This window comes from Notothenia rossii, assembly GCF_949606895.1.
Source record: "Notothenia rossii genome assembly, chromosome: 5".
Classification (NCBI taxonomy): Eukaryota; Metazoa; Chordata; class Actinopteri; order Perciformes; family Nototheniidae; genus Notothenia; species Notothenia rossii.
The window spans coordinates 68,877,143-68,897,746 of NC_136903.1; the positions used below are offsets into that span (position 1 = coordinate 68,877,143).

The 20,604-nt window shown below is 40.3% G+C and overlaps 1 protein-coding gene across 1 annotated transcript in view; it reads left to right on the plus strand.

Moving 5' to 3' along the window:
- The window catches only part of snta1 (syntrophin, alpha 1), a 43,341-nt gene extending 23,266 nt beyond the window's left edge, over positions 1 to 20,075 (plus strand). Inside the window, exons 3-8 of the mRNA XM_079682994.1 lie at positions 13,322 to 13,517; positions 13,784 to 13,973; positions 15,272 to 15,402; positions 16,126 to 16,322; positions 17,741 to 17,928; positions 18,474 to 20,075. Coding sequence (XP_079539120.1) covers positions 13,322 to 13,517; positions 13,784 to 13,973; positions 15,272 to 15,402; positions 16,126 to 16,322; positions 17,741 to 17,928; positions 18,474 to 18,566 — 995 coding nt within the window. The 3' untranslated portion in view covers positions 18,567 to 20,075. The remainder of the gene's footprint in view (positions 1 to 13,321; positions 13,518 to 13,783; positions 13,974 to 15,271; positions 15,403 to 16,125; positions 16,323 to 17,740; positions 17,929 to 18,473) is intronic.
- The last annotated feature ends 529 nt before the right edge of the window (positions 20,076 to 20,604 follow it).

A 20,604-nucleotide genomic window follows, 5' to 3' on the forward strand; every position in this document is an offset into this window, starting at 1 on the left:
TGGACTAGATCCTCCATACTAAAAGAATAAACAAAAATACAACAATAGAGAGCTAAATCCTAACTAAGGATCAGTGTCTGAGCCAGCTCCATCTCTTCCAGCCTTCTTTTTATACACTTGATTGTGGAGATCAGGAACACCTGAGTGGAGGTAGAGCCAGGAACAGATCAGGTGCACCTGTACACTGAGGAGAGAGAGAGAACCAAATGGTGCGACCGCCCGCGTAACAATCTCTTCTGATTAAACTTTTGTCATAGCTGGAAGACCAATTTAAAGCTGAGGATTGGACATGCATCTTTTTCTCAATTTGATCTGTCCGTCAAATTTAATTGGTGAGAAGTTCATCTGCATTTGGCAATATTTGAGTGTGGACTATTTGAAATCAAACACGAATGGTTTGATGATGAGCTTGTCTGCAATTAAAAAAACATGGTACAAGTTTCTGTCTGCCTAAAATGCACAAATTTGGGATGTCAGTAAAGAAATAATTGTATGAAACCAAACTCGTGTTTTGACTGGAGCTGTACAGTGACGTCAGTGACATGCATGTACTTCATCACCCAATTAAAACCTTCTGGCTCTCGCTCCTGTGACAGAATAATTATTACTTTGAAAATAAACCTTTCCCTTGTAGCTCGACTAAACATCTCAGCCACATCCCTCCAACTTCTTACTACCTATTGGATCTTTGTTCTCAAAGCCACCTTTGTTCTCTTATCTTTAAAGATATAAGTGAATTATTTAACAGTAAAGAGATAAAGGATTTTTTTCTTAATTTCAGATGTATCATTATCTAGATATATAATCATTTTATAGAGCAGTTCAGTGCAGAGTTCAGCTTTGTATTATGTGTTTTAATTGCAAACTAAATTGAACTCTATTCACATTGGTTTCAGATAACCTTCATTGATCAAGGGTATCTCATTTTGGAGATAAAACATATTTTGCTGTTATTCTTTCATTTTATATAAATAAGTAAAGTTGTCTGTGAAACTCAAGTATAAGAAGTATTAGTAAATATAGTATAATTGCCTGTACATTTTCCAGAATGCAGTAGGGCTGTTATGGTTTGGGAAAGGTAGGACCCAAAAGCAGACTACAAAAAAAAGGTAAGTTGGTCTAGAAAAACAAAAGCAAGCTTTATTTTAAAAGCTGATTGCAAAAACATGGCAAAAACATAAAGGAAGCACAAGGAAGATATAATACAATAAAGTTGACGAAGACTGACATGGAGGGAGACGGGAAAAACAAACAAGGAACCGACACCGAACACAGGAAGAGACAAGACTAAATACAGGGAGGGGTAATCACGAGACGAGAAACAGCCGGGCAGGGAAGGAGAAACACAAGGGCAGCAGTTGAACACAATCAGGTAATTAGACACACCAGGGAAACTAACGACAGGGAGGAAAACACAGGGAGAGGGACCAGACAAGAAACAAGGAGGAAAACATGACAGGGAGAACAGAACAGCATAATGGGTTGGCAGGACCCCCAGCAGAAGAGTAGTCGGCGGGACCTCCAACGGCACAGGACATAGGGTTGGCAGGACCCCCGGCAGAAGAGTAGTTGGTGGGACCCCCAATGGGACAGGACATGGAGTTGGGACTTGAGTAGGGACTGGAGAGAGGACTTGAGAAGGAACTTGAGAGGGGACTCGAGAGGAGGCTTGATTGATTTAATTTTTTTTTTTAATTCCAAATGAGCTACCTCCGTGCCTCACCACAGTATCTGGCATTATATCAGACAGGGCTACTATGCTAAATTGCTTTAATAAGCATTTTGTGTCCTGTGCCTCTCTGTTTGATTCTGTCACTGACTGTGCTTCTGCTTCTGTGAACACTCCAATCCCTGACTCTGAACAATGTGGTCTGGAAAACCCTTTCAGTTTTACTCCTTTTACTGTTGGTGTTGTTCATGAAGCATTATCCAAGTTAGATCCTAGGAAACCGGCTGGCCCGGACAACGTAGAACCTTTCTTTTTAAAGATAGCTGCAGATTTTATTGCTCCATCTCTTACTTCTGTTTTTAACCTCTCCCTCAGCACAAATACAATTCCAAAAGTATGGAAGTTTGCTTATGTCTTGCCTTTACTGAAAGGAGGGGAGGCAACTATTTTAAATGACTATAGGCCAATCTCTAAATTGTCAGTTCTGGCTAAAGTGCTCGAATGACTAGTGAGTGAGCAAGTAAAGGAGTTTTTATGTAAAAATAATATCCTGTCCAAACATCAGTCAGGCTTCAGAAAGAAACATAGCACCATCACTGCGACAATGAAAGTGGTGAATGACATTACTAGTATTTTAGATAATAAGCAGAGTTGTGCAGCTCTATTTATTGACCTTTCCAAAGCGGTTGACACCGTTGATCATCACATCTTAAAGCAGAGGCTACCCAGTATTGGCATATCCAGCCATGCAGTGGGGTGGTTTGTGAACTACGTCTCTGAAAGGTCCCAATGTGTTCACTTTGATGGGCTGTCTTCTGAGTGGTTAAACATTGCTAATGGTGTACCACAAGGTTCTGTTTTAGGTCCACTTTTATTCTCCATATATATCAACAGCTTAGGTGATAATGTTGATGAAGCTACTTTACATTTGTATGCGGATGATACCGTGATGTACTGTGCAGGTCCCTCCATTAAGGAAGCGGTTGTTCAATTACAGGCTGTTTTTAACACTATTCAGACTCAGCTCTCTGAACTAAAGCTTCTTTTAAATGTGGATAAAACCAAGGTAATGCTCTTTTCAAAAGTTGAAAAGACACCAGAGCCTGTTTTAGATATTGTAACTACGCAAGGGAAAAAACTTGAAGTGGTAACCTGTTACAAATACCTTGGTATCCGGCTTGATGACTGTCTCTCTTTTAAACTGCATGTCAAGAACCTGCTAAAAAAACTGAGGGTTAGGCTAGGTTTCTTTTAAAGAAACAAGTTCTGTTTCTCACTTGAGGCCAGGAAAAGGCTAGTCACTGTGACCTTTTTACCTGTGCTGGACTATGGTGATCTGTTTTATATGAATGCACCGGCCAATTACCTGATCAAGTTAGATGCCGCCTATCACAGTGCACTGAGATTTGTGACAAACTGTAAAGCATTAACCCATCACTGTACCCTGTATGCAAGGGCAGTTTTGCTTTCACTAACTGTATGGCGGCTCAATCACTGGTATCTTTTTATTTACAAAGCAATGTTAGGGAAACTTCCATCCTACATCTGCTCCCTGATCTCACGGCGTATTGTAAATGGCTACTGCCTGAGATCGAATGCTGTGGTTGTATTAAATGTGCCAACTGCTAGGACTGTCTTAGGGAATACAGCTTTTAGATGCGCAGCTCCGCTAATTTGGAACAGTCTGCAAAAGGAATGGAAGTTGAGCAGTTTGGTTCCATTACATGTTTTTAAAGCAAGGATAGATGCTATCCAATCGGAAACTGTTGGTATCTGTAAATGCTACTAGCTATACAAACTGTAGTCAATGTAAATATGCCATATGATGTGCTCTTTGTTTTTCTGTCATGTTTGTATTCATGTTGGAATCTACTTGCAGCAGGTCACCATTGAAAAAGAGGTCAATGATCTCAATGGGTTTTCACCTGAATAAATAAAGGTTTTGAATTGAATTGAAATTGAATTGAATTGAGAGAGGGCTTGAGAGGGGACTCGAGAAGGGACTCGAGAGTAGACTCGAGAGGGGGTTCGAGAGGGGACTCGAGAGGGGACTCGAGAGGGGACTCGAGAGGAGACTCGAGAGGGAACTTGAGAGGGGACTCGAGAGGGGACTCGAGAAGGATCTTGAGACGGTCGGTACGCCGACAGAACACAAGGTGCTGGAGTCGGCCGGTATGTCGACAGGACACGGGGAGCTGGCGTCGGCCAGAGAGCCAACAGGAGACGAGGGGCTGGAGTCGGCCAGTACGCCGACAGGACACGGGGGGGCTGGTGTCGGCCGGAGAGCCAGTACTGGAGCCAGAACCATGGCTGCTGGTGCCGGAACCATGGCTGCTGGGGCCGGAACCATGGCTGCTGGGGCCAGAACTGATGCTGGAACCATGGCTGTGTGGGCCGGTTCTGGAGCCGGAACCATGGCTGTGTGGGCCGGCACTGGAGCAGGCACCATGGCTGCTGGGCACGGAACCGGAACACGGAACCATGGCTGTGTGGGCCGGCACTGGAGCACGGAACCATGGCTGTAGGGGCCGGTGCTGGAGCCGAAAACATGGCTGTAGGGGCCGGTGCTGGAGCCGGAAACATGGCTGCAGGAGCTCGGGCTGGTATCCTGGACTTGGGTCTCCTTCTCTTAGGAGCCTTTTGGAGGCTCCGTGGACCTCCAAAAGCCAGACGAGACCCATCAAAAGCGTTCTCGAAAGAAGCTATGTTGGGAACTGTGGCAGGCAGGGGGCTAGCAGAAACGTATGTCTGGAGGAAGTCCATAATCCAGCCAGGTAAGAACTTCACTAACCCTGGTTTCTCTGTTGCCCTCTGGTACGCCTCTGCCAGGGCAGCCCTCTTTTGCTCCACACTGGTTGCTCCCCTCCATTTACCATAGCTGCAAGCCAGCAAGTAGGTAAATGAGTACAACTCCACTTAAAATGGATCAGCTGCTGGGTCCATATGTGGTCGGTTCATTCTGTTATGGTTTGGGAAAGGTAGGACCCAAAAGCAGACTACAAAAAAAAGGCAAGTTGGTCTAGAAAAACTAAAGCGAGCTTTATTTTAAAAGCTGGTTGCAAAAACATGGCAAAAACACAGAGGAAGCACAAGGAAGATATAATACAAAAAAGAACAGCAAAATAACCCCACAACGAGACACAACAAAACTCAAACCCTGACAAGGGCTGCTCGATTATGGCAAAAATCATAATCTCGATTATTTGGGCCAATAATTGTAATTGCAATTATTCATTGACTTTGAAAACATCCATTTATTGTACTTTAAAACAAATACAAATAATAATTTGAAATCTTTAACTATTGAATTATACGTTCAGGGTGATCAACTGAAAAACCGATACAAAATTAAATTAAATAAATTATACATTCATGTCTACATTTAAATAAATAATATCAAAATAATAAATACCAATAAACAAGATCAGCAAACATGTTGCAGTGCACTGTCACAACCTGAAAACTCCTTAACGTATAGCCAACATTTTTGGTAAAACATATTAAACATATTCCACTCAGTTAAACATTAAAGGCTGGCCCACTGCATGGTCCAGAAGTAACAGGAAATAAATGTTGAACTACAATGTAATACCAAATGAAAATGTTTTGGCCACCATGGCAAATGCTGGTAAGGCTGCTCATGTCATCTCTTAAATATTTTTTGCTAGAAACACTAGCCCGTTTACATGGTCTGGTTTCAGTGATGAGCGCAGGCAGGTGACAATATTGCCACCTGTACTAAAGACTAGGGCTGCTCGATTATGGCAAAAATCATAATCTTGATTATTTGGGTCAATAATTGATATCAAAGATTATCCATTTACTTTGAAAACAGACATTTATTGGAGAAAAAAAATGTGAACACTGCTTTTAACAGTTGATTACCCTGAACTTTAAGTATAATTCAACTGGAAAACCCAAAAAAAGTTATTTAAAAAAAAAAAAAAGTAATAATACAAAAATTATCGTTTTACTTCGATTACGTTGTTTTCGTAATCGTTGCAAGCCATAATCGTAATCGCGATTTAAATACGATTAATTGAGCAGCCCTAGTATGCAGTAGCTGACAGTAAAAAACTGGACAGTTATTTTCCGCTTACATTTCACCACAGACGCCAACACACAAAAGTAGACCGAAAGACACACAGTACTTACTTAGTGTATCTTAACTTGTGGGAGCACTGGTAGAATATGTGGATCAATATGTTGTCTTCACACTGACCTAGATGCAATGATGTTGTGCCCTGTTCCTGTAAAAACCTTCAATTTAGGATTCATACATATCCACCATCTCTGGGTCTTCTCAGGACACAATCAAAGTGATGTTACTGACAATGTATTTGGCACCTTCAGAAAAATAAATCCCACCCAGCTGGTGTTCCAATTCTTTCAGGTAAACAATCACAAATAGCCACTGCCTAGTAAAGTCAAACTTGTTTTACTTTATTTCTGCAGGTTGTTTGGAACCATCCACAGCAGTGTCAGATTAATAACTGTGATGATTGTTTTTCTCTCCTCAAGCTTATGGCTCAGTGTTGTTTGTGTATTACGAACGTGTCAAAGAGTGTTACCACAGTAGTAACAATTCATGAAAAGCAAATATGAATCTTCTGTTGAAAACCTACCTATACTGTAAACCCCGCTTTGTTAAAGCCTTTGGATGGGAAAGGAGAGTATGAGCAACACAGTGGATTTACACTGTATTTGCATTTAAAGCAAATCTTCATAGGATAATTCCTGTCCAACCACTCTTCTGCTCTTTGAATGTATTTGACTGAGTTTCTGTCTTGAATCTCTCTGCTGTGAAACCTCTAACCCTCTGGACACACAGCTTGGTTCCTTCTCCTGCAGAGCTGCTGGCCCGTGAGGACATTGTGCTTATGCTCAGCGAGGGAATGGATTAACTCGCAAAATAACATAGCTTTATTAAATCACAACTGTCCCTCAGACCCTCTGTCCCTCTGTGGCGTCAAGTTTGCTTAACAGGCCCCCTCTCAACCCCGCTGCCCTGGTCCGGGGCCCCTGGTAAATTGGTGGCCAAGTCTTTGTGCCCCTCTCTCACTTCATTACAGACTCAGACTCCACTGAACCATCTCACAGTATTGTGCAGCCTCTGCATGAAGGGGATGGGAGAAGTGGGGGTAGGAGGAGTAACAGAAATGCCAGGGTGTGTATGATGCCATTATTCTGAATAAAATGCATGAAAAACTAAAGGTAAAAATATGAATTAAACCATTCTTCAGTATATCTAAAAAACTGGTGGTGTACCGTCCGACACGGATTAAATTGATTGATTTTTCAACATGACTACTTAGGATTTAATTTATATGTCTATACCTTATTTTATGGTACATAATATATTTTTTTTTAATAAACTCTTCACAATTTCTTTTAAAGTCCATCGCTATTTAAAATTCAGAATCACTTGTTGTAAAAAAATACTTTAAATGAGGTTCCTAGGTCAGACAGCAAGATGCCACTTTGCATTACTCAATACTTCGGGCAGCAAACAGACCTCTCGACGCAAAATTAAAAAGATTTTTGGAAAGTAAGGTTCAAATGTCTGCCACTCAACCCCCCTTTTTTATCTGTTCTTGTCCTCTGCCAGACCCTGCGGAAGTTTCCTTCACTTTCACTTTGTTGAATTAGGATAATGAACTCTCCTGACACTATATGCAAAGTAATCAAATCTGTGCTTTGGCAGTATGTGAATTAGTTTAAAAGTCTGATTCGGTGTGCTCTGCCTCTCTCACACTCTTCTCTCGTACCACAACCTCCACACCTCAATGTTGGCATTTTATCCATGACTTTAATGAGATGGGAACAATGAACGGATCTAAATCATTCAGAACAGGGGAAATCTTTGTTTGGCTGATTGACGCTGTCAGAAAGAGACACCCATTAAATGGAAACACTGGGGACACATGAACCTGACATTTATTAGCTAACTGTACACAGTGTTTTAGAGATCCCTGAAAGGAGTCATGATGTACACTTTTTTTAGTTGAAATTGAACTAAGTTACTTACATAAACTAGTTTTTTACAAGAATCCCTTCAAGCTGTTTTAAAGAGTACATTGTATTTCCATTACTCATCCACCGTCATATGCTGATGTGATATTAGCTAACATTGGCTGATGGTCTCGTCCATGCTCTCGTATTAGTCTTGAATCTGAACGAGTTCCTTTTCTGCATGAATACACTTTTGTTACTGAATATGTAAAATGTTAACAACAATTTGGTAATTTTGAGTTGCATCCTCTTTTGACACCATCTAATTTATGATTGGCAGAGTTGACTAAATAGTTACTTTAATTTATGTTTACCTGCATTGACCTCAATGTACTTATTGAAAACAGCAAGTGTTCCTCTTACTTTGCAGTTATTTATGATTTTCCTTGTTGGTGGTGTAACATTGGGACATTCTTTGTCCGACATGGTTTACAGAGCCAACAGCATGCTTCTGAGGTCGCTGGCTGGCCAATGGCATTCCGGCTGCTCCCACGGTAACCAGCAGTGGTGGGAGGAAGGGCTGGTGTTCAGATTCAGAGCATTGTTTTCCCTTTTTATAACTCACTAACACTTGTTTACCGCATGTTTTGAGGCATTTTAATGACTGCCAATGACATTAACTTCCTGGTTTTATGATAAGATACCACAGAAGGCCGTTCAAATGTTTTATAATCAAAGATAACTCAAAAAGAAAAATCGAGTGTGGGGATGCAGTCAGAGATTTTGGATGATGTTGTGTAGGAAGGGCTACAGTATGTGTGTAAAGGTAGTGCAATCAACACAATGGAGAGTAATGGCTGGCCAGAGGTTGGAAATATAGACTTGTGGCAATTTGGACCGTCCAGGAAACTGTAAAAGAAAGCGCTTTTCAAACCACAGTTAACTGAATTGTGTAAAGACTGAATTGGCGGAAAATGTCTGCTCAGGATTTGTGAGGTTCAATGTAAAGACTTTAGCAGAAAAAAGCTTAGTGGCAGATTCTGCTAAGGAAGCAAAGAAACTCCTCACACATGCACGCACACGCACGCACACACATTACACATTACAGTACAAAAGTAGTTTCACTGGCTGACAGATAAGCTAAAGTAATAACAGTGCCATCTCAGCTAATTTTAGCTCTGTATTGAATGTGCCGCCACTGGTATTCATGGCAACATTTCTGGTTGAGCTTAACTCTATGTTTGGTCTCTCTGTATTGCCTGTCTCACTCTTTCTTGTTCATTCCTTTCCTCCGCCCCCATATCTCCATCCCTCTCTCCTCTCCTTTTCATTCACTTCTCTGTTTGAAAGCTATCTTGCCTGATTTGTTATGTGGGACCACAGCTAATGCCTTACATTTCTAATCTGGGAAAAACCAATGTGATCATTTGGAAATCGCCTTTTTTGGATAGTAGTTAATCCTCTTAAATATCTCCTTATATTTTCTATGGTTGGTGTTTTTGCACAGCTCTTCCAGCTATGCTTTCTTGGTCCTGCCTTTCTCTAACAACACTTTTACGAATATTTTATTTGTTTAAGTGTTGCAATAGCTGCATGGCTGAGACATCATATACAGTTGCAAGAAAAAATATGTGAACCCTTTGGAATGACCTGGATTTCTGGATAAGTTGGTCATAAAATGGAGGAAGCCACTGCTGTCCAGAAAAAAAATTGCTGCACGTTTGAAGTTTGCAAAAGAACACCTGGATGTTCCACAGCACTACTGGCAAAATATTCTGTGGACAGATGAAACGAAAGTTGAGTTGTTTGGAAGGAACACACAACGCTATGTGTGGAGAAAAAAAGGCACAGCACACCAACATCAAAACCTCATCCCAACTGTGAAGTATGGTGGAGGGAGCATCATGGTTTGGGGCTGCTTTGCTGCCTCAGGGCCTGGACAGATTGCCATCATCGACGGAAAAATGAATTCTCAAGTTTATCAAGACATTTTGCTGGAGAACTTAAGGCCATCTGTCCACCAATTGAAGCTCAACAGAAGATGGGTGATGCAACAGGAAAACGACCCAAAGCACAGAAGTAAATCAACAACAGAATGGCTTCAACAGAAGAAAATAGGCCTTCTGGAGTGGCCCAGTCAGAGTCCTGACCTCAACCCAATTGAGATGCTGTGGCATGACCTCAAGAGAGCGATTCACACCAGACATCCCAAGAATATTGCTGAACTGAAACAGTTTTGTAAAGAGGAATGGTCAAAAATTCCTCCTGACCGTTGGGCAGGTCTGATATGCAACTATAGGAAACGTTTGGTTGAGGTTATTGATGCCAAAGGAGGGTCAACCAGTTATTAAATCAAAGGGTTCCACCCTGCACTGTGAATGTTTACATGGTGTGTTCAATAAAAACATAAAAACATATAATTGTTTGTGTGGTTTTAGCTTAAGCAGACTGTGTTTGTCTATTGTTGTGACTTAGATGAAGATCAGAACACATTTTATGACCAATTTATGCAGAAATCCAGGAAGTTCCAAAGGGTTCACAGGGTTTTCTTGCAACTGTATATATCATATCATCATACATTTAGCCCTTCTATGATGGCTTCCACTTGAAACTAAAATATAGAAAGTCCCATTTCCGTTCCCAGTCTTGTGGATGAGCCTGCCGTATTGAGAGTGACCACATTCATTTTAAATGGCCTTGGTCCAGCGACAAGGAAGCAGTTGGCCTTCCCATGGTACAAACATCAATGGGTTGGCACGGGAACAAATAGACTCAAGCTCATTTCCATGAAACATTACGTATGCAAGTTGACGGCCACTTCAAAGCTGTAGCTGGTACATATTGGTTGCTCATTGATTCCTAGTCTACAGTACAAACCCACAATATGTCTTGTTTTGTCTACAAATGTGCATTTTTTTATGGTAAATTGAGCTGATATTGCATAGCAGTAATGAGAAGCAAAGTGATAAGTGAAAATAACTCTTATAGATCCTTGAAATGCTTTTGGGTCATGTGATGTTAGTGTGATTGTGTATGAGACCATACACAAAACATAAGGTCAGTGGGGCATACAGTAGAACAAAAACCACAGTGGCATCTAAGGGGTCATTGTGCACTCACTACTTGTTTTCTTTATGGCTGGGTCAAATGTGCCGATGCTGATATGATGCCTAAGTTTAATGCAAGCTTTGGGTATTCTGTGCTGTATATAAAAAGCACCATGGCTGGATTATCAGTGATTCCAAAACATAACTATGTTTTTAGATAGGCATTGATTTTGGTTTGTGTGTGTTTGCATGTGTGCTAAACCAGTAAGAGTGTGTGAGCAAGTGTTTGTGTCAAACCCAGACTGTGTGTGTTTTGTAAATGCTTGTCCCAGGAAACCTTACTGGTAGACCAGAGTGAGAGAAAGAGTATGTAATGCAGACATTTCCACAACTCTTATTCCAAAGTGGAGACAAAGTCATTCCTCTCAGTGATTCATTATAGATTTGAGAGAAAGGTCTTTAATGGCAAGAGATTTCTATATTTCACATTTGGAGACAATCCACTTCCCAAACCAACCTGAAAATGAACTGACCTCATCTGTGATGAAGGAAAGGATTGGAGACACATTAGAGTTCCAGGACAATATCATTGAGAGAGAATACGTTCTCAAAAGAAGAAGAAGTGCAGACAGAAGGATAGTGAACTTTCCACTGACTCAGAGGAGCTACTTTATGTTTATAGTTTTAAACATTAGGTCATGCCCTTTTCTGCTGCAGCTTACAGTAAGTCCCCTTCAGACATATTGTGCTGCCAGTTTTAAATGTAGGCATCTTGCTTTATCCCCATAAAAAGGCAGTTTTCCTACTTAGGGACCACGTGTGAGTACATTCAGTTTCTTTGCCATAAAAAACAACGTTTTATGATGTTCTTACATTTGACATTTCTGCATAAAGTATTAGAACCAATCATGGGCGGCCAGAAAGTAACACTCAACTGTTAATGATAGGCTATTAATCATATTAAGGATTTTAAAGTGGACTAACATTTGAGATGGCTTTTATAAGAATGACTACAGATGGTTTGGTTTTACATCCACAGTCGTGTCTTATTAGTCCTAGACATGATGTACTGCTTGATGTTTTAAAAAATAACTATATGGCTGCCTGTCTGACTGACTGGCTATGGGCTCTATTTGAGGAATGGTGGATCCCCCTCTTTCTCTCCTGTTGTCCTGTGCTGTGACTCTTCTGCTTGCCCTCTGACTACATGCCTCTTGTCCTGTGCAAGAAGAGCACTTCACACTTCTACGGTGAAACCAGAGCTCTGTCTCCAGCCTTTAGCCTCATGCCACGCCATGTCCTCCGGGCTATTTTTATTCCAGCAGCAGTGGCCACTTCTGCCAAACCCATACCACTGTGTGTGTGTGTGTGTGTGTGTGTGTGTGTGTGTGTGTGTGTGTGTGTGTGTGTGTGTGTGTGTGTGTGTGTGTGTGTGTGTGTGTGTGTGTGTGTGTGTGTGTGTGTGTGTGTGTGTGTGTGTGTGTGTGTGTGTGTGTGTGTGTGTGTGTGTGTGTGTGTGTGTGTGTGTGTGTGTGTGTGTGTGTGGTAAAACACATTAAACAAGAGATGAGAGCAGAATAGAGCTGGGCAATGTGCCAGAATGAAATGCAATAGATTCCGATAATTATTGTTTGCAATTATGATTTGGAAAATTACAAAAAGGTCCAAATTACAGACAAATACATATGCCCCTTTTGGGTCATTCATACAGTACATATTACAAAACAGCCAATACTTAAAATCACATTGACCACATTGACTAATGCCGGCATGAAAACAGATGAACCACTGTTGTCCAACTGGCAGGAATTAACCAATTTCAGTCAATAAATCACTTTTGTTGTCCTCAAAGAGCAATTGGTTATGCATGCTGTGAAATAACAAGATAAAAAGGACACAAAGCACATGGAATAAACGAATTCAGTTAAATATAAATGACATTTATCTAGAAAGTTCTTCCACAGCTTTTACATTCCCCAACGTGTCAGCCATGCCAATCGGCTCACAGCTGGAAGAAACCACATCCTCCCCCAGACGGTTATGAGTGTGGGCTGCACATGTGATGGCAGAATGCACTGTGCATGCAGAGGGTCATAAATTGACTTAATTCTTATTTAATGTGAATTCTTATTTAATGGGATTCTGGCAAATGATCGCATGTAATGGAAGAGTATGCTGTTGATTACAGAGCATGTTTACAATTAAATTAAATTGGAATACTTTTAATCAAAACATCCCATGAGACCAAGTATTGCTTTTTTTCAAATCTGCATTTGCCCCCATATAAGTTCACCATTATAAGGCATGAATTAAATATTGAAATCATGCAAAATCCTTGAGCACAACTTGCCTTTGAGATTTCTCCGGAAATGTACCAGACATTTCTGACCCAACCCTAGTTAGAAATATTCTTCTTTCTTCATGAAAGAGCATGATAAGCACTGTATAAGAGCTGAGGAATCTGAAGTGACGGATCATTCTTTACAGATGAATTTCTTTTTAAAGCTGTTAAGTGCTACAGCTTTCAACTCATCTCAGAACCTGGAGGCTCCATATTCAAATCCCAAATTCCTTTTTCTCTGCCTCCTCTGTGCTCTTGTACTTCTTTAGCCTGTACGCTTGATCTAATTCTCTCTCTCACACTCTGTTTCAGTGAAGTACATCAAGGAGATGTCGGCCTTCTTTAAAAACTCGGGGTCTCCCGGGGCCACCCTCCCCTGGGACTCTCCCCCCTCCACCCCTCAGAGGGGCACTGAACTCTCACATGCTGAGGGGAAGGAGCCCCGCAGCATCCCGCTAAAGATGTGCCAGGTATTACGGAGACAGTGCCCCCCGGACACAGAACACAGGTACAGCACGTTACAAGTTTTATATAACATTCTGATATTTATAGCTCATACATTCCTTAAGAAGAAAGAAATGTAACAGATCTCATCTTGAAAATAACAAATTGGTTCAGAGAGAATATTGTAAAAGTCACTTCACATATTCTCTTTTTTATTGAAAACCTCTTCACTCTAAAGCTTGTGTCTCTTTGCCATTCCTCTTTTATTCCTCTAACTTTGTCCTTGTTGTCTCCCTGCTTACTTATCTCTGTCTTACTCTCGTCTGCCAGGTATTTCGAGGTGATTTCAGCCAACAGAAAGAACTCTGTGTTCCTGCGGGCTATAGACCCAGCCATGGCTCAGTCCTGGTTCAATGCCATCCAGACCGGCACTGCCAACCTTCTAGCCCGAGTGAAGGGGGAGATGAAGAGCATGCAACTTGGCATTGACGTCAAACATCTGGGCTGGATTACAGAGCAGGTATGCAATACATGACCCATACTGCAAAACTCACTTTGAAATATTTAGCACTCTTTATGTGTGTGTTAAAGGTCCCCTATTATACGGTTTTTCCTCAATATATTATAAGTCTCAAATATATACAAACATGTCTCTGAAGAGTTTGGCTCCAAATACCAAACAGATCATTGCAGCATCCCATAATCCCCTCTGTTTCAGCCCTGTTTCCAAAGTGCTTATTCTCTGTCTGTTACTTTAGATGAAAAGAAGGAGCCCCTCCCCAAGCCCCTCTGAGAGATATTTGGTTAAAAAGAACACAATGGTGCTCTAGGAGGAGATTCAGGTGATAAGGTGGGGGGGGGTTACCTTGGTTGGTTATTGGCTAATGGTTAACACAAGCTGTCACCAACCCACTAGGGATGAGGAAGGTAACACACACCAGATGGTTTTGGTAATAATTATAAAAGGGTTTAATGAATAACAACAAAAAGGTGTACAACAAAATGAGAACACAGGTATACTGCTATTAACAGAAGGAGGACTCTAATAGTGAGCCTAATTACGCACCTGTAATAATCACTATCAATCACCACTAATGGAAGGAGGCTGCGGGGAAATGTAGCTAACAAAGGGAAGCTAAACATGCTACTCTATCTCAACGCGCTACTCTAAACACATATATCAACACACCAAACACACCCAACACTAAACACGGATCACAAGAGTCAAACACAGTCTAATAGTTAAGGTCTGAAATGTCCACGACACAGGAGCATAAATGTGTGAGGCCTCCCGAGTGATAGGTGTCCCCAGGGGCTGCACAGGGATTGGAGTGCGTCGGGCCCGTCGTGCTCCAATCAGTGTCTTCGGAGGCGGACCAGGAGATGGCAGCCAATGACGTTGGGGCAACTACACGGCTCATTTACATACATAAACAGCAAAACAGAATTAACAGGACCGGAGAGGCGACGGCCGTCACACAAGCCAAAAAATCGTTATGACATCATAAAGTGGCCAAAATCTGATCAGCTCATTTTCAGACAGGTTTTTATATAAATGGATGAGGACAAAAAGAGAGAGAATCTTTATTCCTGAAATGTTCAGAATGTCTTTACACTGAGTGAGGGGACACATGTTGATGTATACAATACATGAAAAAGTGGATTTTGCATAATAGGTGACCTTTAAGTATGAGATGGTGCCTTTTTTCCAAATGTGTTATGCTTTTGTGCTTGTGTACCGGTTTCCCTTGGCATTTCTGTCATGTATGGTAATCGTGAAGTACCTTATGTTGAATTTAAATAATTTCTCATTCGCAGGTGACCCAGGGTCCAGAGAAGCCGGTGCTGGCCATGTTGACAGACAGAGACCTGCTCCTATATCCCTCCCTGCCTGAGAGCAAAGAGAGCCTCAGCAGCCCCATCAAGAGTCACCCGCTCATTGCTACCAGGTTTAAACACACACATGCCTATATTTATACAAAACACCTCATGCAATACTCAATATTTAACAAAACACGTAGCACATTTGCCATTTCATAAACTTCTGTCCTTCACCCTGAGCAGTCCTGTGGCTTGTTTTGGCCCAGCCACGAGAGAACCAGCTCACTCTTTCCATAACTGGACTGTTGGACTTTCTGACTCATAACATTCATTTGGAAAACATTAGTAGATCCAGAAGAATGAGTCATGTGTTTTTCCGTCCCTTCTTTCTCTCCTGTGCACTCCACATCTCGTCACAAACACACATATCCCTTTATTTGCTCCAATCATTTTCTATAAATTCATTTTATAGAAAGATTTCAATTCATTCCGAGCACCCGGCTTGGAATCGTCTTCCATTTCAGATCTGCGAAGCTATTTCCTTTCAAAGCAAACTCAAAACCCATCTCTTCGCATCTGTCTTCCAACTAATTTCCATCACCTAGTTTCCATCTACATTAGCATCACTTCAGTCACATATTTGTATCACATGGCAATACTTATGTTGTTGTATAATGTTTTTATAATTTAAATATAATTGTTATGCTATGACGTTTGTATTTAGTTTTTGTCTTTGCTTTTGTTTGCTTTGCCCTCTGAGACATTTCTTGTGATTTGGGGCTATAATACATTTTGATTTGATTTACCCTTTTTCTAATCCACATTCTTCTCGTACTTTTTTCTCCCTATAGACTGGTCCACTCCGGCCCAGGAAAAAGTTCCCCTCTCCAGGACTCGGACCTCTCATTTGGCCTGCGCACAGGCACAAAGCAAGGCGTGGACACACATGTGTTCAGGGTGGATTCTGCCAAAGAGCTGTCCACCTGGACTCATCTGTTGGTGGAGGGCTGCCATAACGCTGCCGAGCTCATCAAGGAGGTCACCACGGGTACAGACACAGAGATTTGTCTCAATGTTCTATATTCATTCCTGCCACACAGTTTTCTAAGCTATGATGAAAAAAATCTAACTCTGCTCTGAATGACTCAACCAATGTTCAGCGTTTTACTCCCACTGAGGTCATTGCACAGCAAGTTTCTTAATACAATGATTTCACTAAATGCAACAAGAGGAATATCAGTTATGTTCTACAGTGCATAGGAAAATAACTGTGTTGTTAAGCTATGTTAATGCAGTTTGCGGTGGCCGCCTCTATGAGTACTTCAAAGTAAGGAACTACCAGTTTAAGAGGAATATCAGAAACAAAAGTATTTCATAATGGAAGCATTATTAGCTTAGAATGTACCAACAGTACATTTGTACAATGTTGGCAAGCGCACTTTTTCGCACTTGAATTTACAAAAACGGCTCTGTAGCACAATCCATGATCAAAATATGAACAAAGGAACAGCCCCTCAACCAAAGCTCCATACTCGACACTGCTGTCACTCTCAGAGTGATTGACAGGTCTTTGAGACTTGATAATGTAAGGCAAGCTATGAAAAATGTGTAAACATGCCTATATTTTATTTGAATATGGATGTGCTGACAATGAAACGTGCTCATTATATCAACCAAACTCCTCAATCGTATCCTATAGCTTACCTCAGATCTATTTAGACAAAACAATGAATGCTTGGGAACAAGATGTGGTTTCTATTCAACAAAGACACAAACACATGTTGCTTCATAACAGACCTGTCCAACAAAGCAAGATTAGGAGTTATTATGTATTGTTTCTTGTCCAATGATTTAGGGAATGTAGTCGTCTGCAACATTTCCTCTGGCTGCATGTTAGACTTGAACTGGGTTTTTGAAAGACTAGCGCTTTTCGTAACCTAATTTTATGAAGCGCTTGAAAGTATTCTGTGTATGAGTACAGATGTAAATGGTGGTTTCTATGCTGCATACAGATTCTGCATTTTAGTCATCAAATTTTATTTTAGAACTAGTAATCCTTGTATGTGAGTTTCAGGTCAGTGTAGTGTAGTTTTGTTATTATATTGCCCTCTGCTGGTACTATGAGGTGGTGCCAAAAGCTTCAGCATAAAACCTCAAATGTTATAATTTTAGTATCAGAATACAGATAAGCATTCTATTTATCTAAGACCTCTTATCTTCTCTTAACAATAACTGTTATTTGAAATGTAGTGTTATCCTTTCCCTGTCACATCTAAAGGATACTGCCAACACTTCTGGGCTCGGTATCAACACTGTAACCCTTAGCTAACAACAAAAGGAGAACACAATAAATATGTAATATAAATCCAGATTTATTTGAGAACAGCTTCAGACTTATGCTGTAAAATCATTACCCTTCTTTTCTCGCCTCTTTGTAAGCCATGTTGTTTTTTCCTACCCTGGCAGCCTGTAGTTGGAATGGGAAGGAGTGTAACCTGGGAGTCCACATTGATGAGGGCTTCACACTATTCACTGAAGAGATGGGTGTCAGGAAAAGTATTCTGCTGCAGCAGCCCTTCGAGCGCCTCAGAATGTCATCAGATGATGGAGTTCGCATGATGTTCCTCGACTTTGGAGGCCCTGAGGCCGAGATTGTAAGTTCATTTGTTCTACTAGACTTTTCCCTCAATGCAGCATTTTGACTAATGACCATACATTTGAGTTCTTATTTTGAGCACTTCAAAGTCGGCTTGGGATGTTGACAGTGTTTCTGATTTAAAGAAATCAAATGGATAATGATAATACAAGTAAAGGTCACACCTCTATTATAATGCCACTGGTATTTCTAAGTTATTTTGACAAAATAATCTTGATTTTACTCTGGAGCCTTTTACAGAGCATTCAATCATTATCTGTCTTTATAAGTGGCTGGCATTTCTCAGATTGCATAGCTAACAAATTAGCCTTCAGTGTGACAAATGAGTAAGCTCCAATGCTGATGAAGACCATGACATGAAGAGGTCAGAGGTCAAGAATTCACTTTCATGTCAGATTTATCTGGAATCTGACATGTTTGTTTTGTTTAAATAAACATTTAGCACTTTAGTATAAAAATTCATATTTTTCTTCAAAAATCTTGATCATTTAATGACTCAACTTTTTTCCTCGCTCACATTTCCTACTCTGTCTCTTCTTTCAGCAACTGGATCTCCACTCTTGCCCCAAGACCATCGTCTTCATCATCCACTCTTTCCTGTCTGCTAAGGTCAAGAGACTTGGCCTCCTGGCATGATAATGGCCAACCATCCGGAACATCAACGATAGGAATATTCAATTAAACACACAGTCAGAAGACTCTGAAACACCAGAGGATGTGGCCCTCGTAGGCCACTAAAACGATCGGTTCTGGTCGGGCAACTGCTGGTTTTTCTAGGGGATTGAAGAGAAAATGCAACATTAATGGACCTCTGTTGAACTTGTAGTTGTAAGGTAAAGAGAGGTTTTACAGATCAGCAGCCACTTAAGGGTTCTGACATCTGTCAAATCGGTTACGGTGGGTCACGACACTTAATGATGGCAAACCGTGTGAGATGACAGCCTGCATCCTAATGTTTCTAAGCTTGAAGTCCCAACCATTTTACGTTTTTTCGCCCCATTGTTCAGTTTTGTTTTGTTTCATGAGTCACAGCAGGCCTTTGTCATGAGCATCCTTTCATCTTTCAATCTATGTGCTGTGAGCAGTCACAACAAAAGTGATTTCACAAATGTCCTGATTGATGTTGGACAAATATTTGTTCTTATAAAGGCAGCTTCAGAGAAGTGACAGAATGACATGACTGACCACTAAATGATCAATAGTCAGTTGTGAAAAATGTAGACAATACAACCCTAACTATTTGCTTGTTATGTAGGTGCTTGAGTTGCATTTACCCTGTATTTTAATAATAATAAAAAGGTACATACTTTTTGTAAGACAAGTTCCAAATGCCAAATCAAGTATATTTTTCATTACAGTTGAAAAACGTATTTTTTATTTCCCTCTCTGTCTCTCTTCTTCCCTGTTTTCAGTGTGCTCATCCATGGCTTAACAAAGAGAAATGACTAACAGAATATGTTATAAAAGGTTTTTCTTATTATTGTGTTTTAGGTAAACAAATTAATTGGAGAAAAACTTGTAATTGTCCTAACAAAAATACACCTTTCCTGTGTCTGAATGGCTTTTGTCAGAGAGTATGACTGCAGTTTTATTTCCTATTAGCACCTGTGAAGCACTTGTGTTTTTAGAGTCCTACCAACAAAGGTTGATCCATTATCATGTATTTATATACGACAAACAGTTGGCTGAAAGAGTGTCAGTCCAGCTACTTCTCCTCTATAATTAAGTATATACCCGTACTGAACTCTTGGAAAACACAATTTGACAGTATGTTTTGTCTGTATTTCACAATGTAATCATGAGAAGGGACAAACGTTTTTCATCAAAATTCACCGATCTGTTTTCTACACAATATCATTTAATACATATGTTATTTCACCATATGAAAGATGTTGAGTTGTTTACATCATAAAGTGTATGATTGTATTCTTTTTCTTTACTTTTTGTGTTAACTTAACATCCACAACTTGGGGCCTTTTATCTGTGTCAGACACTAAACAGACATGTATTAATATATACTTCGAAACTAAAAACCTGTTTGCTTTCAAGAATAAAATGTATTGTATATTCTTATTTAAACAGAGGTGTGCCTTGCAGGGTTGTTTGTATATAAACATGTAATAAACTTTGTTAACTTTTATTGTCCACTTTGTATTGTCTTTATTGACAGAAAGAAAGCCTTATTTCTTGTGTGTAGCTTACGTGCTAAAGCTACGCTATGTTTGCTTGAATTGAAGACCCACTTTATGCTGCATTGCCCTTTAGCTCTTCAGAATAGTTTTTTGTATGTTTTAGATTTTTCTTTAGATTTTTCAGTTTTAAACAAAACTGCTACTTGTCATCTGTTTTAAGTACAAAAACACTTTGAAAAAAAAACCCATTGACCAAAGTAAGCAACAAATTAATTAAGTTATTTAAGTATTTAGCAAGTATAAGATCATGATTTAAGATTTGGAGGAGACCAAAAAGGAAAATAATAAAGGACACATCTTCATCAGGTAGACAGAAACACAACTAAATAAACTAACGTGCTGTGTCCGCTGGTTATGTGAAAAGGTTTCTGTTGCTAACAACAACTGCATATGTTCAATGTTAAGTGTATAGCTTAGGTTGCACTGCTGCCTGTGGCAAAACACACAAACATTTAAAGCAGCTTTATATTCTTTGCTGTACA